The sequence below is a fragment of the Falco cherrug genome, chromosome 7 (genome assembly GCF_023634085.1).
Source record: "Falco cherrug isolate bFalChe1 chromosome 7, bFalChe1.pri, whole genome shotgun sequence".
Classification (NCBI taxonomy): domain Eukaryota; kingdom Metazoa; phylum Chordata; class Aves; order Falconiformes; family Falconidae; genus Falco; species Falco cherrug.
This window is the reverse complement of record NC_073703.1, coordinates 32472824-32500099: the sequence shown is the minus strand read 5'-3', so window position 1 is coordinate 32500099 and position 27276 is coordinate 32472824. Positions and strand designations below refer to the sequence as shown.

General features: G+C 50.5%; 4 protein-coding genes across 7 annotated transcripts in view; 2 read left to right on the top strand and 2 right to left on the bottom strand.

The window, feature by feature from the left end:
• The window catches only part of DAAM1 (dishevelled associated activator of morphogenesis 1), a 99020-nt gene extending 95283 nt beyond the window's left edge, over positions 1-3737 (top strand). For all 3 annotated transcript variants that reach the window (XM_055716604.1, XM_055716603.1, XM_005439047.3), the window contains 2 exons: positions 313-483; positions 929-3737. In XM_055716604.1, the coding sequence (XP_055572579.1) occupies positions 313-483; positions 929-1138 (381 nt within the window). In that variant the 3' untranslated portion in view covers positions 1139-3737. The remainder of the gene's footprint in view (positions 1-312; positions 484-928) is intronic.
• Positions 3738-14031: 10294 nt separating this feature from the next.
• On the bottom strand, positions 14032-16637 carry GPR135 (G protein-coupled receptor 135). The gene has a single exon (XM_055716462.1). It carries the CDS (start codon positions 16635-16637, stop codon positions 15369-15371), a length of 1269 nt encoding a protein of 422 aa, XP_055572437.1. The 3' UTR covers positions 14032-15368.
• A 2098-nt stretch (positions 16638-18735) lies between these two features.
• On the bottom strand, positions 18736-22473 carry L3HYPDH (trans-L-3-hydroxyproline dehydratase). Of its 2 annotated transcripts, XM_055717251.1 has the most exons (5): positions 21895-22473; positions 21438-21607; positions 20987-21109; positions 19974-20115; positions 18736-19228 (listed from the first exon to the last, which is right to left on the bottom strand). In XM_055717251.1, the coding sequence occupies exons 1-5, from the start codon at positions 22442-22444 to the stop codon at positions 19107-19109; spliced, it is 1107 nt and encodes a 368-aa protein (XP_055573226.1). In that variant the 5' UTR covers positions 22445-22473; the 3' UTR covers positions 18736-19106. The 2 variants fall into 2 exon arrangements, with proteins under 2 accessions (XP_055573226.1, XP_055573227.1); XM_055717252.1 differs by lacking the exon at positions 19974-20115 and having other exon boundaries at positions 18736-19232.
• A 233-nt stretch (positions 22474-22706) lies between these two features.
• Positions 22707-27276, top strand: JKAMP (JNK1/MAPK8 associated membrane protein). Its single transcript, XM_055716972.1, has 7 exons — positions 22707-22791; positions 23001-23092; positions 23710-23864; positions 24917-25123; positions 25573-25754; positions 26411-26487; positions 26798-27276. The coding sequence occupies exons 1-7, from the start codon at positions 22779-22781 to the stop codon at positions 27014-27016; spliced, it is 945 nt and encodes a 314-aa protein (XP_055572947.1). The 5' UTR covers positions 22707-22778; the 3' UTR covers positions 27017-27276.

Here is a 27276-nt window from a genome sequence, read left to right as displayed (position 1 = left end):
TTCCTTGTTTTTACTGCTGCTTAGTTAATAAAGCCGAGCTGGGCCAGAGGGAGGCTCAGCAGAGCCTGAGGCAAGAAGGGGAGAGGGAGCTTGGGAGTGATCCAGGTCAGCTCTTACAGGGCAGCAGGTAAAACATCAGATGATTTATTTCATGTTTATGTCAAGGCTTGATGAAGCAAAGTCCTGCTGTCCACTCTGGCCACTGGAAGTGTTTCTTTCCGCTCTGTCAAGTCAAAGGCTTCCCATGGGGGCGGTTCACCAGTGTGGTGGGTGTCTCTTGAGACTGAGAGACCCCTGTCTTCTCTCTCCCAGTTTTCCAAAGCTGTGAAGCACTTCGGAGAAGACACAGACAAAATTCAGCCTGACGAGTTCTTCGGCATCTTTGACCAGTTCCTTCAAGCCGTGACCGAGGCCAAGCAGGAAAATGAGAACATGAGGAGGAGGAAGGAGGAGGAGGAGCGCCGAGCACGCATGGAAGCACAGGTGAGTGGGCACCAGCAAGCCCAGCAGCATCCCCAGAGCACCCAGGGATGGCAACCTTGCTGTGCTGTCCCCATGGTGAGCATGGTGGCACCGGGAGCACTGAAGACTGGGCAAGGAGATGCTGTGCTCCTAGAACCCCTGGCTTTTCACTGTTGGTTGCTTAATTAAATACTAACATTGGGTTGGCGAGATCTTGGAACTCAAACACGCAGCAGAGCTGGTGCTGCCTGTGGGGTGGTGTGACCCACCAGCAGCAACCGTGGGGCTGTGGACCTCAGCCCATGGGTTGTATCGATAACCCTAACCAGCTCTCATGTGCTAAGCAGTGGCATGGGAAACCACTCTTTGTTTCATGAGTTTGGGGGTCACCATGCATGTGTTGGACACCCCGCAACCACTTACATGAGAGTGACTTGTCTCCTTTCCCCCCTGCCATGGCATGCAGCTGAAGGAGCAGCGGGAGCGGGAGCGCAAGGCAAGGAAGGCGAAGGAGAGCGGGGAGGAAGGCGGCGAGTTTGACGACCTCGTCTCGGCCCTGCGCTCAGGCGAAGTCTTCGACAAGGACCTCTCCAAACTGAAGCGCAACCGCAAGCGCATTGCCAACCAGTTGGCTGACAGTGGCCGCGAGAGGCCTGTCACCAAGCTCAACTTCTGAAAAGCAAACAACAAAACGCAACAAAAAAACGCGGGTTAGTCTTTTTGAAGTGGCTAGGGGAGTTTTTTATTCCCATTATACTGCCTTGTGATTCAAAGCGAAACAGTGGCGCACTCTTTCTCCCCGCGGGCGAGTGTGTGTATGTATATACTGTGTATATAGTCACGCTGGGGGGGCAGATGGAGGTGCGTGGGCAGCCCACCTTGATGAGTGCCTGTGCCACCTCCTCCCCTCAGCCCACTCTGAAAAGTAGTTCTCCCATGCACAAGCACAATGCCGCGTCTGCGGAGCAAGAGAGGACCCAACCCAGAGATGCCAGCGGTCCCCATGGTTCCCAAAGGCAATGGGAAGCCGCTCTCGGCCGCTCTCCTGCTCGGACCCCCCCAGGCCATTTGCAGGGGATGCCTTGCACACAAGCCGAGCGGTATGAAGAAGAAAAGAAAAAAAACACAAGTTGACTGAACTTTAATCCGTTGGTTGTTTTTTTTTTCCTCATTGTTGTGATTATTCCAAAAAACTCACAGATCCGTGCTTTCGTGCTGGTTCCTGAGCTCGGCACCATGGGTGCTCCCAGCGATGCTCTTCCTGTCATCCTTGGGAAATGCTCTTTTTCCTCTTACCACCTCCTTGCTAAAGGAAAAAGTTTACCCCAAAGTGCTTGTCGCTGTAACGCCACACAGATGTATTGATAATTTCACAACGTTTTCTGGCCCAAGATGGTGGGAAAGGTTGGTTCTCGGAGGAGACAAGGAGCATAAACTTTTGCGTTGTAATTTTTATTCTTCCTTTCTGTTCAATGGGACAAACTGTATCCTCTGTAAAGGTGGGTCAGGACCAAAGGTCTCTGATATACAAGGAGGCTGGTGCAAAACCCACTGGCTTTCACCCACCTTCTTTTCTCTTTTCTTTATCAGACACACAGAAGCAGCGATGCCAAGAAGCGCTCGTCTCGTAGCCAGGTCCTTTTTCAACTGGTTTGCTGTTTGTTGTCATTGCAAATTTGTAAGCAGAACTACCTGTCAAATGTCAGTCCAAAAAAAAGAAAAAAATAATAAAAATAATTCAAAGCTCTCAGGGAGTAATAATTTAAAGGTTTAGAAAATTAAGAATTGGAGAATAAAAAGTAACCACCATTAACATATTAACATTTCTATTCTTAAATTATGCTGAATATATAGAGGACTGTTACTTTTTACTTTTATTTATTCGTGGTGTGTTTTTTAAGAAAACAAAACAAAACCTTTTTATACCACCAATACTTTTGTGATCCTATTTTTTTTTTGTTTGTTTGTTCTTTTTCCTGTGGAGAGATGAGTTTGTCCCTGTTGCACTAGATATTAACATTATTTGAAATAAGGTTGGTTGGGGTTTTTTTGTCAGATAATCGGTATTACTGGTGGGGTATGGGATGTCAGTTAACTATATGTACTGTATAGCAAAAGTGCTGTTTAAACTAATTTGTATAAAAAATACGGTTCTAAGCACCTGAAGGCCATGGGGTCTGCGTGCTGAGTGAAAGCTGTGAAATCTCTCTCTAACCAGAGTTGTCAAGAACTGTGGTTTTACCATTTTATTCATTTCTTCATTGCAACTTTTGACGCACTGTAGATTAAAAAAAAAAAAAAAAAGAAAAAAGAAAAAAAAATTCTGAGTAGCATTTAAAGCAGTAATAAATAAAGCAGGTAAGCGCAAAAAGTCCAGCACCTCGTATCCAAGCAGCTGCAAAACCTGCAGATTATGTTCAAAGGTGGAGTTAAGCACTTTGCTTTAAGAAGGAGGGGGAAATAAAGACAAAAGGTAATGATAATACTATTCCTTAACTAAAGTGCCTCTATTTATATTTTTTATTTATGGCTGAAAAAAATGGGGCTGATACAATTGAGGGAATGGACTTTGGGGGGAATTTAAAATATTAAATAAAAGAAAAAAAAGGTTAAAAAAAGAAGTCTGGCCTCTGATGGTTTAAGGAATGGTTGGTCACATGTGTTTAATTTGAAAGGCGGTGGGAGTTGGAAAGGGCAATCGCCTCCCGGGGTCCCTGGGTGCAGGGCTTGGCCACCAGCACCCACCCCTGGCTCCTGCCTCCACGACCCCAGTGCCACAACAGGACCTTTCCTGACAGATTTCCTCTTGCCCTTCCAAACCTGTTTTGTTTTGTTTTGGTTTTTTTTCAAATTGTTTTACAGCAGCCTTGTTGTCAGGCTGAGTTTGCCATTTCTTTGTTTTCTTTAAGAAAAAAAGAAAAAAGAAAAAAATATTATATCTCTATAAATAAATACAAAAGCTGTGTGCAGGTAATTCCATGTGCCATTGTCAAAAACTACTTTTAGATTGGTGCTGGTGTAAGTAGCCACTCTTTTCTCTTGGGTGTGTATTTTAAAGATGATTTTTTTTTTTAATAATGCCAAAAAGGAAAAAAAAATCCATAATAATTTGTAAACTGAAGTATATGTCTTGGACCTTATTAGCTTTGTAGTGACCAAGGTAGTCTGTTAGGTGCAAGGATGTTAGTAGTCTTAGCTAGTGGGAAATGCTGTGTAATGTTACGAGACTGTACATTTTCTAAGACGGCAATATGCAATAAAGAAAAATGATTTCGGTGAGTGTACATGGCATAGCCGTGAGTTATTTTTTGGTGACAAAAAAAAAGGGACATTTGGGGATTGAGACAGGTGCTGAAGAAAAGGCCCTCCATGGGTTGCTTTTTTGGGGGGTGTAGTTGCAGTCATTGCTAGGGGTGGCTGATAACCCCACTTCACTGCATTCCCGCGTGCTAGGTTGTATGCAGTCGGGGGGATTTCCATGCTCCTGGCTGGCAGCATACTCGTGGTCACCCACCTGTGGGCTCTGAAACACCTCCCAGTTAGTGACTCCATTTCTCCCCACTGTGTTGTTGCTACTGCCTGTTCCCACCTTGGTGATCGGCTTTTCTAGTAGCCTGCGTTGAGGCAGCCACCAGTTTTGCATCACTGAGTGGGATCATCTCTCTTTCTCCAGCTGATGGAGCTGAGCTGGTGCTGTCTGGGCTGGCTAGCGTGCCTCTAGCAAGCCAATATATTTAGAAGCACCAGAGATGTTTTCTTGGCAGTAGCCCAAACCCTTCTTGGCGTTTTCATGCTCACGATTACCCTTCCCACACACCTTCCCATCTGGGGTCTCTGTTACTTTCTTCTTTTTCCAGTGCTCTTTTCATGAGTGATCTTTGCAGCACTCAGCACCCTCAGACCCACCTGTCTGTAGTAATGGGAGCATGTACATCGTGCTCAGACCCATATGCTTCCCCCTTCTTTCAGGGCTTTCCCCGGTATAACCAGTAAGACGGCACCGAGCCAGCCCAGATAAGACATCTAACACATCCCTGGGCTCAGGACTTCCTTTGATGCAATACCACCCGGTGTCGGGGCTGACAGACAGGGCAGATTTCTCCTATTTATAGCCCATGGCCAGTGTTTCCTACTACAGAGCGTATTTATGATCCAGCATTGGTCAGATCTGGGCTAGCAGAGAGCACAGGGCAGTGGAGAAGAGCATGGCTACCATCACAGCTTTTGGCGAGCCAGTGGGCTGGTAATGCCGTGCAAAAGCAGCCCCAGGCTGTGTAGTGAAAGGACCCAAGCAGAAGGGGAATGGCTTCAGCTGCTCTTCCCTTCGTAAATCCCTGTGTCCCCAGCACAGGGGTGCTCTGGGGTGCATCCATAAACAGATAGGAACAAGCTGGCCAAACCCTGCAACCCAATGAGGCCCTGAAATTCTGGTTAATGGCAGATCGCAGGTTTCCTGAGCCGCACCAGTGTGTGACACAAGGACAGACCCCAGGATGGGGATGGGGTGGCAGTGGGAGATGTGAGCAAGGACAGGGCATAGCTTTTTATTTAACCAAGATATCTGAGAGGTTAAAAAGCCTAGTAATGTGCAAGCTTCCTAGCCTGCAAACACTTCTTCAGGGCTCAAATAGTAGCATCCATGGCTTGAGAACATAAATTTGAGATGCAACATTCGTCATCCCAGAGGCAAGGGAACTGGAGGGGGCACTGTGCTGGACTGGCATGGCTGCACTGTGCGAGCCCATTTCACCAGGAGCTCATGTCTACCAATGGCCTAGCTGGCTGGGTTTTCTCCTGAAAAAGGGCTTCTGTGCCCCAAATCCTGGATTCTCCTTCCAGTTAAAGCCATGAGGAGGGTGTACTGGATGGACCAAACCTGCTCAGACCTGCCGGTGCCAGGGGACCTGCCGGGCATGGCACTCTGGAGGAATTGCCCCATGGAGCCACCCAGGTTGGTGGCATCAAACCTGCTGAACCAGCCTGGGCTGTGCCCTGCTCCAGCTCGGCGGCTTTCCCTGTTGCCGAAGGCTGGGGCGACTGAGTCCCGTCAGAGCAAGCAGTGTCAGGTGTCATCTCCTGCACTCAACCTGTTACCCTTGGCAGCGTGCCCCGGCTTGGAAAAGATGAGTCAAGAGGTCGGGGCGATGACCTGATGCAGACACAGCATTGCATGCAAAACTCACCTCAGCACGTAGGGCAGACGCAGCTTGACAGGGAGACATAGGGCTCCCAGCCCTGCTGGCAGCACTGCTGCTTTGGTGCCACTGGCAGGAGCTTGCTGGACTTCACATTCAAAAATATTTATTTACTCCCAAGGGAGGGTACAATGGAACCAATGGATCTGTCAGGCTTTGATGTGCCTCCTGGAGGCCCTCAGGAAATGGTAAGCAAAGCAGGGACGTTGCCAGTCCTGTTCCCACCCGTGTGGCAGCTGGACCTGACTCTGTGCCCAATGCCAGTGCCTATGTCACAGCTCAACCGTATGTTCTGGGGCAAAACTGCACTTTGCCAATGGCACGATCTCATACAGCCCAATCACCAGATCTGTGGCCCTTCTGCAGGGCTGGCACTGCTGGAGCATCCCAGGAACGTGCTCATCCCTCAATGCAGACACAAGCGTAGCAATAAAATCTCATAAAAGCACCTGGATATTTCCGTACCAGCCTGTGCTGTGGGGTGAATATGCCCTTCCAGCTGTGCTTCTGGGGGGAAACAGGTGAGGCCAAGCTGACACGAAGGCTGATGGGTGCAGTGCAGGAGGGAAGCTATGAGCCAGCACCATCCCCGTCCCTATCCCCATCCCCTCTCCTGCAGCAAATTCTGCAGACATCTCTCTGATGAGCTCACTTCCTGGCATTGCTCAGGGTCCTGCAACATATGCATGTGAAGAGTGCTGCGTTTTAATCAGAGGTGGTCTGACCTGAAACCTCTGAACATTTTATATTATTTTTAGCCTTAAACCGGGCTTGATGAATATGTGTGCGTTAAGCCAGGGAGAAAGCTGGGAAGCTTTTGCTGCAGGGCTCCAGCAGAGCCTCAGGAAAGGCAGCACCACCATCTGCTGGCACTTTCCGGATTTCATGGTTTTAGAGCTGCCTTGAGTATAAAATCAATCCTGCCTCTTGCTTTCCATTGCCAGGTCTCTACTGTGGTCTGAAAAGCTCAGGGTTCTCCACCTGTGGAACAGTCAAAATGCTAAATTTTATATTTAACTTCCCCCAGCGTAGCTGAGGAGGGATAATTTTAATTCTATCCATCATAATTCAAGTCAAACCACAACATGTGGTTTCGCTGCAACTTTTGGCACTGCCTGAGCTTCAGGTTGGTGCACTGTGTGTATGTGCATGCAGGCATCACAAATGCATGTATGTGTAAGATAAACCAACTCAAAATACTTTCATGGGTCATCAGAACTTATTTACATGGTTTTTGAAATCAGTGCCCCACTCTGCTACAGTGCCCACCAGGATTTGTCCGGGTGCTAGGGACTGTGTTGGAAACCTGTTTCATGCAGACCCCCTTGCTAAAAAAACACAGCTTTCTCTGTTGTCATGTTGCTTGAACTTAACATTAAGGTGGAGTTTCCCCGTTCCCAGGGCAAGTCTGTGAAGGTAAGTCATTGAATTGTCATTTTTCCATTATTTTCCTTACCAGTCCCTATTCCAGCATTTGCTCATGTGCCCGTGCTCTCAGTTCAGCCGTGGCTCTGCGGGGGGGTAGGACACGTGCTGTGTATTTGGGCAAAGGCAAGCAGGGCTGCCCTAAACAAGGATTATCCTGGCCACCATGACAGCAAGTCTGGAGCATATGGGACAGCCAAACATAGTTATGTTCCTGCTGCCTAACCCATCCCTGCTGCTGCAAGCAAAGCCAGGCTGGGACGGTGCCTGTGACTTTAGCTGGGCTTTCAGCACTGCAGGGTACCAGGAGCTTTTCCATCTGCTTAAATTTATACTTGTGTACATTCACACAGCTTTACTCTGCCAAGCTCTGTGCAGAGCATCCTCTGGGCTCATGGAAAGGTGAGGAAGCCCCAGCCTTGTGCTCCCGATCTCTGTCTGAGACCCTTTTTACTGTGAAATCAGAGCATGAAGCACTCAGGCAAGACCTAGATTCTACAGCAAATCTTTCCAACTTAAGAGCAGGCAGTAATCACCATTTGAGTTATATTTTCTGGAAAGAATCCACAATTCAGATGCTGTATTCAAAACCTGACATGACCCCAGGGATAACATATTACCAAATGTTCTGTAAAATGCACCAGACTGAGCACAGAAGCCACAGGCACGGGTCAGGGAGGCACACAAATGCCACGGCACATTAGATTTCACTGGAGAAATAAGTGACCTGGTTACTCAGAGCATTTTTTTCCGTGATGTTGAGATTAGTTCAGAGTATGTTGCTAGGTCAGGTAAGCAAATTACATTTATGTGGCTGTGAGGGAATTGCTGGGTGAGAGATTTAAGAGAGATTTATCTTGCTGGTTTTGTCCATACATATGATCCTGAGGGGGGGTTAATTTGTAGGACCCATCCAGGGAGTTTTGTTCCTCACCAGCTGCAGTACCAGCATCTCTCCAGCTGCCCTCTGCCATGGTCGGGGGTGGGCTGGCCCGGTGCTAGCTGCCAGCCGCACCTAGGAACCAGCCCAGCACTCACATGCAGCCCCAGCCTAGGGACAATTTCCACCTGCTCTGAGTGTGCACATTTCAGTGAAGCCCTCTGGTCAAGCCTCTGAGTATAAACCCAAGTGTTCAAGCCTGTGCATCAGTACTGCTGGCAGAAGCGGATGGAGAGATTCCTGCTCCCTTCAGCCAGACTTGCTCTGACCCCTGGAAGAAACAAGGATGTTCCTCCAGATGTGGAAGAGCAGGCAGCACTGAGTATTTCCACTCCTGATCTCCCCCACAGGAGCGGAAGAGTGTAATTTTCCCAAGTGACCTCCCCAAAGTCACCCCTGCTGCAACCTTCTGCTTTTCTTTATACTAGCAAGGAGGAGAGGGTGTCCCCAGGTCTGAAGGGAAGCAGACAAGGTGTGAAGCATTGAGCTTTGCAGACACCTTTAACTCTTCAGTGCACACAACCTCTGAGAAAAGGTGCAATCACATTTTCAGAGCAAAGCTTTAAAAAAAAAGCCCTTTTTTTTCAGTTTAGGAATCCTTTTAGTTGCTCCCTTGTGTATTAGTTTCTGAGCTGACTATTTATGGAAGACATAAGGTTGAAAATAGTTTATAAAGGCAAGAACAATGGATGCATAAAATTAAGGATCCCAAGTATTTGGAAATTGTTCCCCATTTTTGTGGGCTTCTGTCAGTGCTTGCTTTTCTGAAACCAGCTGAACCTGGACGAGCTCAGTGCCAGCAAGCCAGGGAATAGCACAAATAATAAACAGCTCCCCTCCGAGTGAATTTACTTCCTCTGCTGAATCATAGCTGGATCCAGCTCATCTTTCATGATCACCCCAGAAGCCTGCGGGCACACTGCTGTGCTGTTTCACCCAGTACAAACAGCCTGAGCAAGGCTTCAGGGCTTGACTGCTGCCTAAGCAGCAAGCACCAGCACAGCCCCTCCAGTTGGAGTGGCAAGATGAGCACAACGATCCCTGCAGAAAACACACAGATTGTTCTTCAGTTGTTTTACACTATTGCAGATTGAGCTAGAAGAGCCTGGGTTTAAGGCTCAGCCAAAAACACACCCCTGAGGTGTGTGGAGCTGAGCACAGAGCGGCGATGCCCACAGTGATGGGGACAGGAACAGACACACCAGCCTTGTCTGGGAGCCACTTGGCACAGTGCTGCCAGCTCCCCAGGACAGAGATGCTGGAGGGTGTCACCATCTGCCTTCCTTCTGGCACAGCTGCCTGGCAAGGAGGGGGTTCTTTGGAAGTGAATCCAGTGCAGGATCTGGCCATCAGTGCACATCATGCTGTGTCAGCATTCCCTTGGTCTTTGAGCTCTACTTGCTAAATCTCCTCTAGCTTCAGTCACAAGCCTTCTGGGGTCTTCTTGTCTGAGCAGGTCATCCTTCACTCCCCAGCTAGACTAGTGTAGACCCTGGTGCTGTGCCCTGGGGTTTCTGCTACTTTCACTTTGATTTCCCCAGTGACGCATCCATTTTATGCCACTGAGAGGGATTTCCAGTCTGTGTCTCCATGCCACTTTTCCTCCTGCTTCTTGCAGTGGTGACTTCCTAGGAAAAAATATCTAGAAATGCAGACCCATTCCCCAAGCACTTCATCTGAGGTTACTGTAGATCACCCCAGACTTTCAAGAGTCAAGCAGTACGCTGCCAGCAACATGGCATTAGAAACCCATTGCTCTTTTGCAAATGGGAAAGAGGAAGGGGGCTGGCTATGGTATGGATAGTGCCTCACCCCACTGGTCCTGGTAAACTCATGGCTTGCAGCAGCAAAGCAGTGCAGTAAAACTGGGCATGGAGTCACCCAAGCCTGGATCCCATTGCAGGTTACTCCTCCTGCAGGATTTGGGACCATTTTATTCTTCCGGAGCTTAGTCACTACCTTGTGGCTGTGCAGTGCTTTGCTAGCAGGTCTATTTATTATTAATAACCAGAGTCACCATATAAAAATACAAATGCAGCTGGAGTGAAAAGGTAGATCTGCCACTGAACTAACCACCCTGCCAGCATCAGAACTGATCTCATCAGGCATCTGGGCTGCAGTTTTTGCAGTTTTGGAGAGCGTGCAGCACAAACATCAGCCAGCATTGCACAAAATGCCACTTTTCTGATGTGCTTTCCAAATTACTCATTTCAGCCTCTACAACAAATCTTCCAAAGAGCAACGTGTGTTGAGTTTAATGGTGACTACTGAATCCATCTTTGAAACTAGGTTTCAGAGATGTACACTTAGGGCTTGCAGTGCGTCGGTCACAACCCTTACTCTGAATGCTTTTATTTGGGATGCAGCAGTCCTGAAGGCAGAGTGGTTGATCTCATTAACAGAAGGAGGCTTTTCTTAGGATCATTAGTCGAAAAGCTGGGCTGGCTGCTCAGATATCTGCTGACATTTACTGGATACGCAAACCAACACCAGTGCTGAAATAAGGGGGAATGGGGGGTCTGATCCACATGAGCTATTCCAGTTCTGGGCAATTATTGCCAGCTATTACAGCACATCAGGCTGTCACTTATAAATTGCTAATTGTTTGCAGTTCATAAGTTGTGCACAGAGCATTTGCTTTGAACCAAGACTTCATCCAGAGATTAGGAAGGGAGTGGAAAATAACGACAAATTAATCTGATGATTAAATCAACAGCAAAACTACCAGTGACTCCAATTGGAACAGTACCTTCTAAAATGCTTGTCATTCATTGAGACTTAACATTTTCCTTCTAAGATATAATGGATTAGTTGTATCAGCGGCATGCATAGCATTGCCAGATAGTATAGTACTCTTGAACGGAGGAGGTTAAGTATACTGGAAAGTCAACTAGGGACTAAAGAGCCCAAGGACTAATTTTTACTTTGGCCTTAACTAACATTGTCACTGGTATCCAGGGTTGAACTGGTCTTCAAATCACGTGAACTGTTCTCTCTCATGTCAAATATCCTGCACTGAATAACCCATGTGATTTTTGAATTAGGGTGCTAAAAAGTGTCCCAACATCCTTTGCAGAGCCCTTGGGCAAATGAGATTCTGGTTTGGCTGGTGTCCAAGCTCATCTCAAGGATGGAGAAAGAAAAGAAATATTGAACAGCTACAGCTGGAGGGTTGGAGCCTTAAAGCTAGTTTTGCAGTGTCTAAAAGCTCAATGTCTTGCTGCCTTCTGAGCTCACTTTCAGCCCAAAGAAAGGGGATGTCTAAGTGGAGTGACACCCGCATGGTCGTTTAAGAGATGTAGAGTCCTGTCCTTATAGTGGCTTGGCCAGGAGCCACCTCCAGCCATGCCTTCTTACCCAGGAACAAGGAGCTGTGACCATGGCCAGGGTTTTCAGAGCTATAGTAAAACAGTGAGGTAAGCCTCAGGTCTCCTTCTCCTGGATGAACACACGGAGCTATTGTCAGGTACAAGGACAGACTGACATGCTGGCTTGTGTGCTAGCACGGCCAAGACCTTCTCGCCCACTCTGCGCTGTTGGTGAGAGGCAGCAACCTTCAGCACAGCTGGGACACAGCAGCATTTCACGGACCATTTTGGCAGGCAGCCTGCAGCCTTTGGTGTGGTGTGTTTTGTGTGTGTGTGTCTTTCTCTCTCTGCTGTTTGTCATTTATTTAAGACACTTCACCCTTTGGTTATATTTTTTTAAACATGCTTTTAAAAATGTGGCTGTAGAGACCTGTGTACCTGACTGGCTCAACAGTGCTGTGATATGAGGAGCAGCTGAGGGAACTGGGGTGTTGAGCCTGGAGAAAAGGAGGCTGAGGGGAGACCTTAGCGCTCTCTGCAGCTGCCTGAAAGGAGGCCACAGGCAGGGGGGGGTCAGTTCTTGTCCCAAGTAACAAGTTATAGGACAAGAGGAAACAGTCTCAGGCTGTGCCAGGGGAGGTTTAGATTGGATATTAGAAAAGATTTCTTCACCAAAAGGGTTGTCAACCACTGGAAGAGGCTGTCCAGGAGAGAGGTGGAGGCACCATCCCTGGAGGTACTTAAAAGACATGTAGATGTGGTGCTTAGGGACATGGCTTAGTGGTGGGCTTGGCAGTGCTGGGTTTACAGTTGGATTCGATGAAGGTCCAGCCAAAGGTCTTTTCCAACCTAAATGATTCTATGATTATGAGGAGCACAGGACAGGCACAGCTTTAAAACACAGGCTGGCTCTCTATTGGAGCTGCAGCAGGTCCGTGTCAAAAAGGATGTTGTCAAGAGTCAAGCCTTGCTACAGCCCAAGTATGTATGTATGTATGTAACAGAAATGTGCTCATTTGTGACAGGTTGAAGACCACAGCCAGCTGCCCTCCTTCAGCTCTTCTCATACAAGACTAACATATGAGCACCAGCCAGTGCTAGTTAAAGATACGTTGAAATCTGTGTTGTTCCAGCTTCACTACCACCTTCCTAGGAAGCCATGCTAGTTCACTCCTAGTGCAGCTACCGTGATGCTTCGTGGTCTACCCCAGTCCCAGTGTCCCCAACCCTGCCCTTGCCAGAAGCAACTGCCACAAAGATGCTTACCAGGCCTGCGGTTACACTGGTCAAGGCATTAAATTAGTAGAGAACTAAACAGCATGCAAAACAGGGAATCAGTGGTTTCCTGTTGTTTAGTGCCTGAGCAGGTTAGCGAGAGTCAGCTAGGGTGGTGGGGACAGAAGGGACTGGAAAGGTGGCCAGAGCCAAACATTGAGGGGAGCAGGACTTCCCAGGGGCTTTTAGCTGTACGATCAATGCAGCCATAGCACTGAACGGCATGCCAAGAGTCAGGCACAGCAGCATTGCACCTTCACCTTCCTCGTTTTCTTAACCCAGTAACCATCCCTTAGTTCATCTACTCTGACCAAGTTTGTTCCAATTGGCAGAGAAACCTCTTCTTGCATGCGAAAAGTGCAAAAAGACCCTGCAAATCTGTGTGGTGCTAAAGACAGGAAGGCTGTAAATGATCACTTCTGGTCAAAGTACAGGCTCTGCTTCAGAGCTGCAGAGGGGCCAGACTAAAAACAGAGACATCCTTTCTCCTACAACATGGACTTCATACCGCAATAAGGATACATGCCAAACATACTAGCTGTGCCGTGGCCGGAGGATCAGAGTTAGGGTGCTGCTCTGCAGGTGATATGTGAACTACAAAGTGATTTGCCTGCTGTCTATACTACACAAGTCTGATGAGCATTGAGCTTGAACAGTTTTCCTCATTTCTGTCCTCCCGGCTTTACAAAGCACTGGAACTTACTCTGAGAACTGTTGCTCCAGCTCATGGAGAAACATCCCTTCTAGGAAGGCAGAACCTCATGGGTTTTCTTTGCTATCTCCTGGATCATAGTTAAAGTTTTCTATAGAAAATACATGAGTCAATGACCAGTGGAACTCAGGCAAAAGCTCTTGAAGCTGTTCAAACACCAGAGTGCTCTGTATGCCGAATTAGCCCACACCAACCTCCTTTTTACCACCTGGCCAGCTACGTAGGTAAGAGTTAAATCTAATCTCATCATTCACAACCACCTCCTTTCCTTTACACTAGCCATACCTTGTTTCAGAAGGGCAGATATGCAAGAAATTCCTGTCCTACCCTTCTAACAAGCTACTAGTGTTCACTTGCTGTCAAACAGCTTCTGTGAAGTTCTTGTGGGTTCTGCACAGCTTCCCTCTGAAACAGTATGAATACACTGCTCAACTTACCAAATCCATGATCTGCAAGGCAAAGTATCAGTGCTGAGAAGTAGTCAAGGGTCACATCTTTTCCTCATGGACTTCAGGACTGTCACAGAAGAAAATTACAATAATGCTCACAGCATGAAAAAGAGCTGCATCAAAATTTCACAGACAATTAGGTCTCTTCTACCATTCATCTGGCAATTTTTTACAGAAGTTCCCTCCTCAAGGCTGGGCTGAGAATGATGCCAGGCTGAGACACTTTCATCTTCTGCATAAAAGACAATTTATTTATTGTCTCACTTACAAAATATGTATGTTCACTTTGGTCACAAACAGTTGAAAAATCCAGTAAAACAGCAACATTGTATTTTTAAAGCCTGTACAAGGGAAAACATGGCCTGTCTTTCACATTTAACTCTGACAAAGATGAAGGAAGGCTCAGTCTTAGTTTCTGATTCAAAATACTAATTTAAGGCTTTAAAGCCTTTGGACAAAATAATTATACTGATAAATTCATATGAATTCATATGAATTTATGCCATGCAATTGCATCTCCATTGTGTTGTTTCCTTTTCTTCAGTGGCAAACAGATCTAGTTTTTAAATATTATACTCCAGATGGATTGCTGCCATCAATACAATAATTCTATTCACTGCATATACACATTTTCACATGCTTAAGAGCATATGCAGAGCGCATGGTGTTGCTTTACCTCTCCTTTCGGATACTCATCTCTCTTGGACAGCTCCTCTAAACACAGTTAAGCTTTTAGAGATAAGACTTGACACTTCTAATGTGCTCAAAAAGAAAACATACACCTTGTGCACAAACTCAGTGATACAATAGTCTACACTCACACCCTTTTCCTCAGTCTGTCTGAAGAACTCCCATTTCTCACATTCATAGTCTTTTAAGATAACTGTACCTGCAAAAAAAAAAAAAAAAAAAGGCTGCTGAAATTCTTACAGCTGAGGTTTCGTCTTCCTTTCCTTGCCTCCTGGTATGATACATCTCCCCTTTCACAACAATTACTGTTCTGTTATATTCGGGAGTATGAAAAAAAAATTAAAATGCATCTTAATAGATTGCTCGTTTAGCCTGTCCTACAGTTTATGATTTTCTAGCTATCAGCACTTCCACACATAATGGGTTAAAGCAACATTTTCCTGCCATGATGTGTTCACAGTGTGGTGTTTTCAGAGTGTCTTCCAGCTGCCAGTGCTCAGCTTTCAGTTGCTTTTTTGGCACTTAATGAACAGCTCACACAGTCAGAAAGTTTGGGCTGTATTTGTGTGTCTGTCTCTTCGCTTCACTGCAGCAATTTCTGCAGGCCTGGAGCAAACACTGTTTCATTCTTGCAGTCAAGCTCTTGTGCTGGCTGGACTCACTGGCTATCACCAGTGTGTCCGGCCTGCTGAAAGGGAAGAGGGACTTCCTTTCCCTGTGGAGCTGTTTGCAGGCTGGTCACCAAACCAGAGCTCATGCAATGGAGAAGAAACCACACTGTGGCTCACGCAGTCCCATCGCTCCAATTTCCTGGTAGTCTGGCTGCAAAGGGCTCCAGCTGCCAGGGCTCCCCACATTTTCTCAGGGAGATGGCCCCAGGGCCCAATGCCTCCATCCTGGACCCCTATCCCTTCAGAGGCTGGTGTCAACGGTGTCTGCCTTGGCCTGCAAGGCAGCCTCAGAGATAGTGTCCGGTTGCCCATCCCGACAGAAGAGTACAGCGGGGTTCTTGCAGGCCCACATGGCCACCTCTCCCCCGCTCGCTGGGCTGGAGGAGGATGGGGCACTGCCTGGAGGGCCGCTCTGCCGATTGACATAGCGCTCCCGGACACGATCAGCCTGGCTCCAGGGCTCCGGCTGGCGGCCTGGGACCGAGAGGTAGGCAGCCACGTTGTTCCTAGTCCTGTAGCCACCCTCACGGCTGCGCCGCAGCAGCACGGAAATGTTGGGGTTGCGGGCAGCGTAGATGAGGGGGTTGATGGCACCATTGGCCCAGGCCATCCCGCTGGCTACAGCATCCATGGTGGGCGAGAAAGGCAGGCGGCCAGCAGCAGCAGCCAGCCCCAGGATGCAGTAGGGCCCCCAGCAGCAGATGATGGAGACGATCATGATGAGGACAGTGGTGGCTGTGCGCATCTCCCCATAGGCCCGCAGCAGGTGTCCGTAGGTGGTGAGGGGCCGCACACGGCTCTCGGCCAGCCGCACCGCCCGGCAGATGTTGTAGTGGCAGAAGCACATGAGGGCGAAGGGCAGGAGGTAGCAGAGCACGATGAGGGCCGCACCGTAGGGCGGCCCCAGCCGGGACGAGCCCCAGGGCAGGACGTAGACGCAGCGGTAGGCCCCAGGCCTGGCCTCCCGCCGCCCCTCACCCGCCAGCCCGTACCAGGGTCCGGCCAGGCCCAGGGCGGCCAGCCAGACGGCGGCCAGGAGCTGGGCGGCGCGGCGGCGGCCCATCTTGTGTCGGGGCTGGCGGACGATGGCACAGTAGCGGTCGAAGGAAAGGAGGGCCATGGTGAGGGTGGCGGCGATGCCCAGCCCAGCGTGGAGCGCAGCGCTGGCCAGGCAGAGGCGCTGCCCGAAGAGCCAGGCGCCGGGCGGGCGGCTGAGCAGGCTGAGGAAGGCCAGGGGCAGGCAGAGCAGGGCGCCCAACAGCTCCGACAGCGACAGCGACAGCACGAAGGCGTTGGTGACCGTGCGGAGCTGCCGGTGCCGGGCGATCACCAGCACAACCGCCCCGTTGCCCAGCGCCGAGAAGGCGAAGATGAGCAGCAGCGCCAACGCCTGGGAGGCCAGCGCCGCCGCAGACCACCCCGCCGCCGCTCCCGCCGCCGCCCCGCCGCTCTCGTTGCCGCCGCCGCCGCCGCGGGAGAGGTTGCCCGGCCCGACCGCCGCCGCCTCCATGCGCAGCCTCATGCCCCGACCAGCGCCGCGGCTGCAGAGGCGCTGCCCGCCCGCCCGCCGCGTTCCCCGCCCGCGCCGGGCCGCCCCGCCAGCCGCTGACGTCGCCCGGCAGCCGTTGCCCGGAGAAACGGCCCGGGCCGCCCCGGCTCTCCCCGCCGCCCGGGGGCGGGGAACCGGCATCCTCACAGCCCAACAGCGGGGCCGGGAGACGCCGGCCATTACAGCTGGGATGGGGATGGGGACCCCCTCACCCCACAGAGCCATCATCCCCATCACAGAGTCGGAGGCGGGTCCCCACAGCCCCTCTCCCGACAGGGCCCCTCTCCCCTCAAATTCTGTTCCCCTCATGGCTCCTCTCCCCTCCTAGCCCTCTCTCTTCACCGCTCCTCTCCCCTCAGAGCCCCTCTCCCCTCCCAGCCTCTCTTCTCACCGCTCCTCTCCCCTCATGGCCCCCTTTCCCTCACGGCCCCTCTTCCCTCCCAGCCCCTCTTCCCTCCCAGCCCTCTCTCTTTACCGTCCCTCTCCTCTCAGAGACCTTCTCCTCTCATGGCCCCTCTCCCCTCCCAGCCCTCTCTCTCACTGCTCCTTTCCCACAGGACCCCTCTCCCCTCCTTTCCCCTCACGGCTCCTCTCCCCCCAAATCCCTCTCCCCTCATGGCCCCTCTCCCCTCCCAGCCCTCTCTCTTCACTGCTCCTCTCCCCTCAGAGCCGCTCTCCCCTCACGGCCCACTTCCCCTCATGGCTCCTTTCCCCCTCCCAGCCCTGCAAAGGGACGGGGCTCGCCTACCCCGGGCACTCTGGCGGAGGCCAGGACCTCCACCACCACCCCTCCACTCTCCAGGCTGGGGTCTCACGAGCTGAGGGGTCGCAGGGTCAGGCTGGGGACCACCACATGGGCAGCAAGACCCTGTCCCCCTGCTCTGAGCCATGCTGGAGCTGCCTATACCTACATAAAAAATTTCTTGGGGATGGGGATAGTGAATAGGTAATGAAGACTGCGACCCAATTAATGGCTGAAGAGTTTCCAGCCTTTCTGTGCCCAGCAGCGTTGTGACTTGCTGCCCCAGCTCCTTCCCAGGAGCCAGGCCTGGGGGCCGACTCAAGGGAGATGCCCAGAAGCTAGAAGCACACGGAGGAGTTTGCTCCTGCAAGACGGAGGATGTGTGTGTGTCTTCTTGCTCCCCTGGACCAAGGCTGTATGGGTTTATCTGGGGGTTAAGGAAAGCTGGGAGCAAGAGCTCCAGATGCTAGCCTAAAAAGCCCTGTTGGCAGCACAGCCATTCTCTGAATGAGGGGTTTTTCGTTTCTTCCCATGCCAAAGTTACAATTTTCAAGTTGACAGAAGAAATTCCTCCCAGGCTTTTCTATGCCAACCTTTTCCAATCTCTCCAATATGACTTGTTCCCTTCTGCTGCATGAGCTACTGGGAGATTATCATTCTCATTTTCATGTCTCACTTTAACAAGGCACAATCCCATGAGTGTCTTCAATAAACAAACACCATTTTGTCCAGAGACACAGTGGAAATTCCAGGCCATGAGTGGTCTGGAGCTCTGCTTCTGCCCCTGCAAGTGCTTGGCTTCATTTGGTTTTTCCACAGGCAATCCTCCTCTGAGGGACTCTGGCAAAGCCAGCATTGGCTGCACTCTGCTGCACAAACTGCCCCTCAGGCTGTGGCAAAATCATCGTGAAAAAATTAGCAGTCAAAGGTCGTAACGGCTCAGGCATTTGAATACAGCTGCTCCTGTTGAAAGTTAACCATGGGGTCCTTTGCAGCCAATGGTCCAACATACGCAAGAGAGGAAGGTTTAGGGAAGCAGTGTGGCGTGGACACGCAGTGGGGATAGTACAAAGTTCTGAGCAAAACCTGCATCCAGCCCTGGGACGCAGGAGGGCTGTGGCAGGGGTGAAGCAAGTGCAGTGAGCAAGGGGGTGTCTGGACACACCTGAGCAGGGGAGGCCAGGGAAGCTGGGGCATGAGACAGAGCAGCATGGCTGCCTGAGCAGGAGGCATCAAGGAAGAGCAGGCAATTCAAACTAACAGCCATGACAAATCCTGGAAATGAGCTCCGGGACCGAAAACAAGAGAAAGGCAGTGTTCTCAGCTGGCATTTAATAGGAATCTGGCTTTGAAATTAGTAATTTGCTGATGTAGAGAAGGCACATAAATTTGAAGACAGGTCTCCAAGATCATCTCCATTTTCTATGAATAATGATTGAGAAAAAAAAAAAATTATGGCTTCTTAGAGCAGCCCATATATGCTAATCACATTGCGCCCAATAAGCTAATCACAACAGGGGAACAGGGCCTGTTATCTTGAAACACAGAAGATGCCGTCATACCACCAAAGGCCATTCCTGTTTCTTAAGCATATTGCTATGAGCTGTGTGAAGAAGCAGAATAGAAGTGTGTGGGCAGGAGAAGCGCAGCACCATCAGTGAGATTTTGCCACCACCCTGTGGCTTGGGTCACTTGAAGAAGAAGCCGTATTTCAGCGGGTCCTCCTCTTCAATGGTGAAGGTGGCTGTACCAGTGTAAAAAGCTTCGCCTGAGACTTCCACAACGACAGCGTTGTAGTCCCCAAACTTGGCTTCCTGCAGAGAGATCAGGATCAGAACAGAGATGGCAAGAGGCTCTTCACCCTCCCAACCCCACCAAATGCCAGTGCTACCTGACACTTACGCAGAGACACTGCTCACGGAGCACTCTGCGCTGCCCAGGTACAGCCCACAGTGTGCAGCAGCCCTTTTACTACCTCACCTTGCCTGCACAAGCTCCACACCTGCACAACTGCTGCTCCGCCTGCTCTGAGCTCACGAGCCCCTGCACTGCCACATCATGGGTGTGCCACAAAGAAGGCCAAAGAGTGGGTGGCTGCTTGCACCCAGAGACCGAGAACTCCCTGGGGCATGTCCAAACTTTCACAGCCATGTGCTGCCAGCTGTCACAGGGCCAGGGCTGGGCGTGGAAACCCAGATGTACAGATCCAGCTTCTAAATCTCTGAACAATGCACTCAGCCTTTGAGCAGGGAAGAGGGGCCTAAACCAGGAATCCACCCTTACAGACCAGACTGATTTATCAACATCAGTATCGGAGATTACTTCCCACCCCAGTCCTTTCCTGATGGCCAAGAGAGGATTTGCAGGGAAGCTACGCAACAGAGCAAGTTCTTACTGATACTTGCTTCTCCAATTAAAAATCTTGAAGCGTGAGGCTTGTAGGAAAGCAAGACACCCTTCCCCAGGCACACAAAGGCTTTTCTGCTTCTCCACTGAGCCAAGATAACAGCACTTTATACCACTCAAGACAGAAGGAAAAGTCCAGCAGAAGCCACTTGCCTTCACTGCCTTGCCAGTGAACAAGGACCCCGTGGTGCTGCTCCGAAAGGTTCTGGTCTGATTCAGCTGAATGAGTCCCTTATGGTACTGCAAGGCGATGCGAGCTGTCACACCCGAACCTGTTGGACTTCGGTCAACCTATATTTAAAATAGTAGATCAGCCAGCTCTAGTATTTTGGGTTTAGAAAACAATATTGCTTCCCTCAGTTACCTTTGCCACCTTTATACTGTGCTTGGGGGAAACCCTTCCAGCTCAGGTTTTGTACAAAATCTGGATACATCACAAATAAGAAGGCAAAATAAGCAGGTCTGGGGTACTTTTGGATTGCGATCAGCTTTGGCAAACTTGTAAGCATGAATGATCTAAAAAATACTGAGGCCATTTAAGTCGCACTTGAAAGCTTCCCAGCATCACAACAGAAGGACTGAGAGAGGCAGAGGCCACCTTTCCCATTCTCATGCGGCAAGGCAGGATCAGCTCTCCTTATGCTGAGCTGCTGGCCGGCTTGGTTTTTAAAATCTCCAAAACCACAGCGTTGGCCAGCTTCCAGGGTAATCTGTCCCAGTGGTCCACACTCCTCACTGCCGGGAAGTCCATCCAAAACTTTCCCTGCTATTTGATATCTTATCCACTGCAGACCCGGACAGAAGTTTATACCCCCTCTTTTTTACTCTGTTCATCCCTAGCAAATGTTCCCTGGGTAAGGATTTTAAGGACAATGCACTACGTTGGGATCCAACCTCAGCCCTTGAACTCCTGGGAAACTCCTACTTATGGGACATGGGCATTAACCTCTAAAACGCCACCAAGACATGCAGAAGTATTTCTGTCATTAGGAACTAAACCAACATGTGTTCAGTGACACTCAGCTCTTCAGACATCACTGTAGCACAAGCAAACATTGCTGCCCAAACCGAGAAGCAGCAGAACCATCTCTCATCTCTACAGTAGATATAAGAAGGGAAAAAGGTGGTGCCTTGTGTGTCTGAGAAGAGCCCATTGCTGTACCTGTTCATCTGCAAACACACAGATGTTGGTGGTGGGCTCCTCACTGAAGGCATCTTTCCCATCCGTCAATATGGTGCCATAGAGGAAAGCCAGGTCTTCACTTTCAGGGTGATGAAGCTTGAACTGGGAACAGTGCAGAGAGGTTCACCAACATGCACAGCAGCTGGGCAGTCAGCAGTGCATGCAGTACAGCTTACTCGAGAGACCAAAGGGGATGAGGCTACACTGCTGCATTTCCATCTCTCCTTCTCCAGTAACAGAGATGGACACAGCAGCAGGAAAGTGAGCTCCTCACGACCTTGTGAGGCTGGAGCAGGGCTCTGAAATTCAACACAGAGCTGGAAGGATGGGACTCCCTCCCATACTGAGCATCTCGGGGGAATAAAAGGCTTCAGTCTGGTGCAGTCACCCCAAAGGGAACATGCTGGGGTACCACAGTGCTCCACCATACCTGTTTCTTCACTGCTTCCGTCACTGCACTTGCCGCATTGACAAGGTCTCTGGTCTTCGAAGAGCACACATCAAGGCCCAGCTGCTCAGCACTGAGGAAGGCATAGAAAGTGCCACCGTAGCTGATGTCAACCACCACCTTCCCATGACCAGGGACATCAATGGCCAAGTCTGGGCAGAGAAAGGGAGGGCAATAAGGAGGGGAAACTGTGCTGAGCTCATATGCCGTGTGAAAGAACCCAGCAGCATGCAAGGAAGGGGATGGGGACAATGACTCAAGTGCTCTCAAGCCAGAGAGCAGCATGTCACACATTATGCCACCCCTGACAGCCTCTGAGGAACATTGGGACTGGGAAGGGAGATCTTCCAGATGCCCCTAGCCAGCCTGCTGGCCACCAACCCCAGGACAGCCACCACCAACCCCCCGCAAAACCCAGCATAGTGGGCCCGGTTCCCACCAGTGGCTGCAGCGAAGGCGGGCACGCTGTGGAAGCGGACAGGGTTGCCGCTGCGCCAGCCGTCCCAGGGCACGAAGGCAGTGACAGGCCCGCAGGGGCAGTGCAGGCGGACGGCGGTCTCGGGGCAGCTGGGCGCTGCCACCAGCCCGTAGTCGAGGGCGAAGCGGCCGAGGGCCAGGACGGCGTGGCCGCACATGGCGCTGTAGCCGGCGCCGTGCAGGAAGAGGGCTGCCAGGTGGGCGCCGCCAGCAGCCGCCCCGCCGCGCACCACCACGGCTCCGTACATGCCAGCGTGGCCCCGCGGCTCGTGCACCAGGGCCCGCCGCACGTGGTCCTGCGTGGACGCCACCTCCCGCCGCAGCGACAGGAGCGACAGCCCCCCCGCCGCCGCCGCCTCCGCCGCCTCCAGCCGCGGGATGATGCGCAGCGGCTCGCCGCCCGTGTGCATCTCCACCGTCTGCAGCACCAGGCCCGAGGGCGAGTGCGGCGGCAGCCGCCGCCCCGCACGGCCGCCGTCACCTCCGTCGCCGCCGCCGCCCTCCGCCGCCATCGCCCTCGGCCCGGCGGGGCGGGCGCAGGCGGGGCGGGCGCAGGCGGGGCGGGCGCAGGCGGGGCCGGGCGCAGGCGGGGCCGGGCGCAGGCGGGGCCGGGCGCAGGCGGGGCCGGGCGCAGGCGGGGCCGGGCGCAGGCGGGGCCGGGCGCAGGCGGGACACGCCCCCGGGGCGGAGCACCCCGGCCCCGCCTACGGCCGCGCTCACGGGCACTGCGAGCCCGCCCTCGCGCCTGCCCACGCCCGCGCCGCTGGGCGAGTCGCGCCGGAAGCGGAGGTGACGCGTCCGGATGTAGTTCGGGGGAGCCGGAGGGGCTGCGGCTGGGATACCGGGATGTTCCGCTCCGGTAGGACGGGGCGGGCCGGGGGCACCGAGCCTGGCGGTACCGGGCTGGGAGTAGGGATGGGGACGGAGATGCGGGGGTTACCAGCGGCTGGAGCGGGCCGGGGGTGGCGACCGGGGCCTCTCGGCTGCGGGGGAGCCGCGGTTGGCGGGGCGGGCCGGCCCGGGGCGTCTCGGAGCGCCACGGTAATGTGGCCTGCGCTCTCTCCGCAGCTGTGGACATCCAGCCCGCCTGCCTCGGGCTGTACTGCGGCAGGACCGTCCTGTCGGTCAACGGCTCCGTGGAGACCTACGGGGACTGCGGGGTAAGTGCGGCGCGGGCAAGGCTCGGCCTGGGGAGGGGGCATGGCCCCGGTCCCTCCCGGTAAGCAGCGCCGCAGCCCAGCTCCGAGATGCCTTGGGGATCACGTGAGGATGAGGGCTCCAAAGGGTGGCCGGAGCTCCCTTACCAAAAGCAGGAGCTGCTCAGTGAAATGAGCTGAGCGGAGGGGCAGTGAAGGCTAGAAGAGAACAGGATGGTGTGGAGAGCTGTGCTGGAATCACTCTGCCCACTGACTTTTTTGGAGTATTAAGGGAGAGCAAGATCCAGGGAGGCTGGGATGTATGGGGAGCAAGATACTCTTGGGGGCAGTGGCAGTGAGCTGCCTGATGGGTGAGGTTAGCGATGAAAGGGAGGAGGTGTGACAGCAGGTGAGGAAAACAAAGTCTTGACTGAAGCCTTTTAAACATATTTTACATTTGTTTATATTAAAAAGCAAGAGCCAGAGGGAGCAAGCTGTACGCTCAGAAGTTGCTGAGGTCAATGTTTCATATCTTAAAAAATCTGATACGTTTCTTGCCCCAGCACTACTTCAAGCTGTTTTTCCAGGAACTGCAGTGACTTGTTATTGGTACTCAGATGCTTTGTCTCTCCTTTATGTAGGTATGCCCTAGAGGTCAAAGAACTGATGACAACAAAATTTGCAGGGAATGTATGGGATCTCCGGACCGCTATGACTGGCTGTACCTTGGCTTCATGGCCATGCTTCCCCTGGTTTTACACTGGTTCTTTATTGAATGGTACTCAGGAAAAAAGAGGTGTGTATACCCCTTCTTCAGATAAGTTATTTAAAAATGGAAATCTTGTATCCAGATCTCGTGAGTGATCAATCTGAGATGCTGAATTGAACTGTCCACTTTATGCAGTTGGTTGAGCTGATACAGTAGCACATAAGCTTTGGGCAGCTGGGGTTGGGGGGTGGGGGGGCGTGGTTTAGTTACAAATCTAAGAGTCTTGCAGGTTCTTCTTGCCAGTCACTACTCTCAGGGCATGGTCTGTATCTCTTTAACATGGTGGTGCCCAGCCCATCAGGCAAGTTGGGCTGGATTCAGTTCCCCAGTAGCAGGCAGGAGCAGTGCCTTGTGTCATCCCCTCTCTCCCAGGCCAGACTTAACACCTGCAGAGAGGCCCCAGCCACTAGTGCTACGCACCTGCAATGAGAGAATGGGTTTGAGTTTTCTCTTCAGGAATATGTATATGGGGTTTGGGTCCTGACAGCATAGCTGATGTAACCTTTATGTCAGCATGGTGCATCAAGGAAGTTCTGTAAAAAGGGGTTTGAAACCACAGCTGCATGTAGCCATTAGGTGTTAGACTGGAACTGTTAAGAAGCACTGACTCTGGAGTGTACTAAACACTGAAAACACAGAGGACAGAGAGAGTTTAATATATTAATGTATACTGTCTTTAACAAGGACTTGCAGCTTTGAAAATTTTGTTTATATCATACGTAATATTATCCCTTCTGAGATGTGTGGTGTCTTATCATCACTGCTGCTTTCTTTGAAACTGCAACAGCCTGAGTGGTGTTGTCCCTCACCTGACAGGATGTTTATGCTACAGCAAGCTTTCATTTAAGAAGCTGGGATGTTGTTCAATCAAATTTTACACACTACATCATCTGAGATAGTAAATGAGTTTTCACATTCAGCTTCAAATACTTTTTATTCAAGCAGAGTTGTCATAACCTTGGTCACAGTGATTATTAACTCTGTAAAGGTTCTGTACTGCATGGCTCTCCACTTTTCAGTGGGCATTTGGATTTCCTATAGTGTCAGCAAAATAGTAGTAAATCTCTCTCCTTCCACAGTTCCAGCGCGTTGTTGCAGCATGTCACCGCCTTGTTTGAGTGCAGCATTGCAGCAATTGTTACCCTGCTTGTCAGCGACCCTGTCGGCTCTCTGCGTATCCGCTCCTGCAAGGTGAAGAAGCTTTCGGATTGGTACACGATGCTTTACAACCCAAGTCCTGACTACATCACCACAGTGCACTGCACCCATGAAGCGGTCTACCCCCTGTGAGTGTAAAGGCTTTCGTACTCCTGTCTGCCCCTTCCTTTTGCACAAGTGCGTTTCTGGCTGTGCCTCTTCTCAAAGCTGCAAAAACAGTTCAGGTATAACTTGGACCAATGAGTATCAATCCCCTGAAGTCTTTCAGGCATTGAGTTGTTTTATGCATGAAACACTTAGCAACACCTAATCACTTTCTGAGTCGCCAAAGAAGGTGGCATAGTCCAGGCTATTTAGCTGTGAAGCATAAGACCTTTTTTTTTTTTTTTTTTTTCCTCCCATTGCTTCATCTTGACCATTTCCTCTAGGAAAATTGAGCCCATCATTCTGTGTTTACATCCTTTGTAAATTCTTTAGACTTGATGACTATAACCCCAAATTCCCTGGTTCTGAATTGAGTCTGCAGGGCAAAACTGCAAATTTTAAGGATTTTTTGGTTTTCCTTTTTTTTTTTCAGGTACACCATTGTGTTCATATATTACGCCTTCTGTCTTGTGTTAATGATGCTACTTCGGCCTCTTCTGGTTAAGAAAATTGCCTGTGGTTTAGGAAAGTCTGATCGATTTAAAAGCATTTATGCAGCACTCTACTTCTTCCCTATCCTCACCGTGCTTCAGGCTGTTGGCGGAGGCCTGCTCTGTGAGTTCTAACAATGCTAATAAACATACCTATAAGCACACACTAATACGTGACTTACGGGAGGGAAGGGACATGTTACTCGCTTTGAGAATAAGGACATTGTTTAAGGTTATTGCGAGGGGTCTCACCTGAAAAGGTTGCTCATTCGCAGCCCTGTCCTAACCAGGCTCCTGACTAACACTGCTTTGCCTCTGCCAGTGCTGCTAGAGACTGTCCCTTTCCCAGAAAGGGAACAGAGGCGGGATGAGAGGAAATTACTTCAGAGGGAGTCTGTTCTACTTTCTGCTAAGGTAGAGTTTGCCTGATTTCAGAGATGGATTAAAGTACAGGTTTGGGGAGATCTGCTGGTTTTTGTTTAGTTCCAGCGTATTTGTCACATGAAGGGGACAAGTGCCACAAATTCCCACTCAGCCTGACTACTTTCCTCAAGTGATTTAAGTGTACAGTAACTCCACCTAGAAAAAGTTTGAAAACCTAAGACAGAAGTGTTAAATAGCTGTGCGTGGGTGACCCTTACTGCTGTGCATGTTTGGGATGATAAGAGCTGGGCTATAGTAGCTTAGTTTACCTCACACACATGGTTATATGTGGAAAAACTGCTGAAATGTGTATCATGCATTCTTTTTCCTGCTAATGTGTTCGATGTTTGCCTTTAGATTATGCCTTTCCATACATCATACTGGTGTTGTCTTTGGTTACACTGGCTGTGTACATGTCTGCTTCTGAAGTGGAGGTAGGTAAACATGTTCCCTGTGTTCAAACTTGTAATATAAAATACTTGAATGAGCAGAGACCGCTTTGTCTCTTGCCTTTTCTTAGCAGTGTATTCTGCATTTAAGCCCCTTCCTTTACAATTTCTCCTAGCTGGAGGAAGCTCCTGCGAGACTTCTCTCTTGTAGTGCACTGAGAAACTGTGTTACGTGCTGGAAAGGCTTAAACCCAGGAGGCTTCATAGTCTTTGTGTGCTACCTCTAGCATCTCTTAAACATCGGGCACTAGGTAACAGGCTGAATGCTAACAGGGTACTGTGTTTATTTTGCAAGTCTTTCAAGGATCTTCTTGTCAGGAAGAAAAGGCTTGTCGTCCTCTTCAGTCACTGGTTACTTCATGCCTATGGAATCATCTCCATTTCCAAACTGGATAAGCTTGAGCAGGACCTGCCACTGCTTGCCTTGGTACCTGCACCTGCCCTTTTCTACTTACTGACAGCGAAGTACACTGAGCCATCGCGCATACTCTCAGAAGGTGGAAATGGACATTAAAAGGAGCCTGTGCCAACAATGCTGTCCTAACGGTCTGGATTAAGCAATTTTAGTGCTTGTTATGCTTTGGAAACTTCTGTTTTAAAAGAAGTTATTTATGTACAAGACTTCTAAGGTGAAACACCTCTAAGTGAGACTGTATAATATTAAAAAGCTGCACTTTGTATTCTTCATAAGTATCTGGAATAGATCAAAGGGAATGTCTTTGTATCTATTTATCACTGTGAATCTGTATAAAAAGCTTGTGCTACATTCTAGTA

Excerpts from the sequence above, each read along its gene's own strand:
- GPR135 (XM_055716462.1), bottom strand. The coding sequence starts at position 16,637 with ATGGAGGCGGCGGCGGTCGGGCCGGGCAACCTCTCCCGCGGCGGCGGC.
- L3HYPDH (XM_055717251.1), bottom strand. The coding sequence starts at position 22,444 with ATGGCGGCGGAGGGCGGCGGCGGCGACGGAGGTGACGGCGGCCGTGCG. Across the intron at positions 20,116-20,986 it reads GTGTGTTTGCAGATGAACAG|GTTGACCGAAGTCCAACAGG; the intron begins GTACAGCAATGG and ends TTTTAAATATAG. Across the intron at positions 19,229-19,973 it reads TGGCAAGGCAGTGAAGGCAA|CCAAGTTTGGGGACTACAAC; the intron begins GTGGCTTCTGCT and ends CTCTGCAGGAAG.
- JKAMP (XM_055716972.1), top strand. Across the intron at positions 23,093-23,709 it reads AGACCTACGGGGACTGCGGG|GTATGCCCTAGAGGTCAAAG; the intron begins GTAAGTGCGGCG and ends TCCTTTATGTAG. Across the intron at positions 25,124-25,572 it reads CATGAAGCGGTCTACCCCCT|GTACACCATTGTGTTCATAT; the intron begins GTGAGTGTAAAG and ends TTTTTTTTTCAG.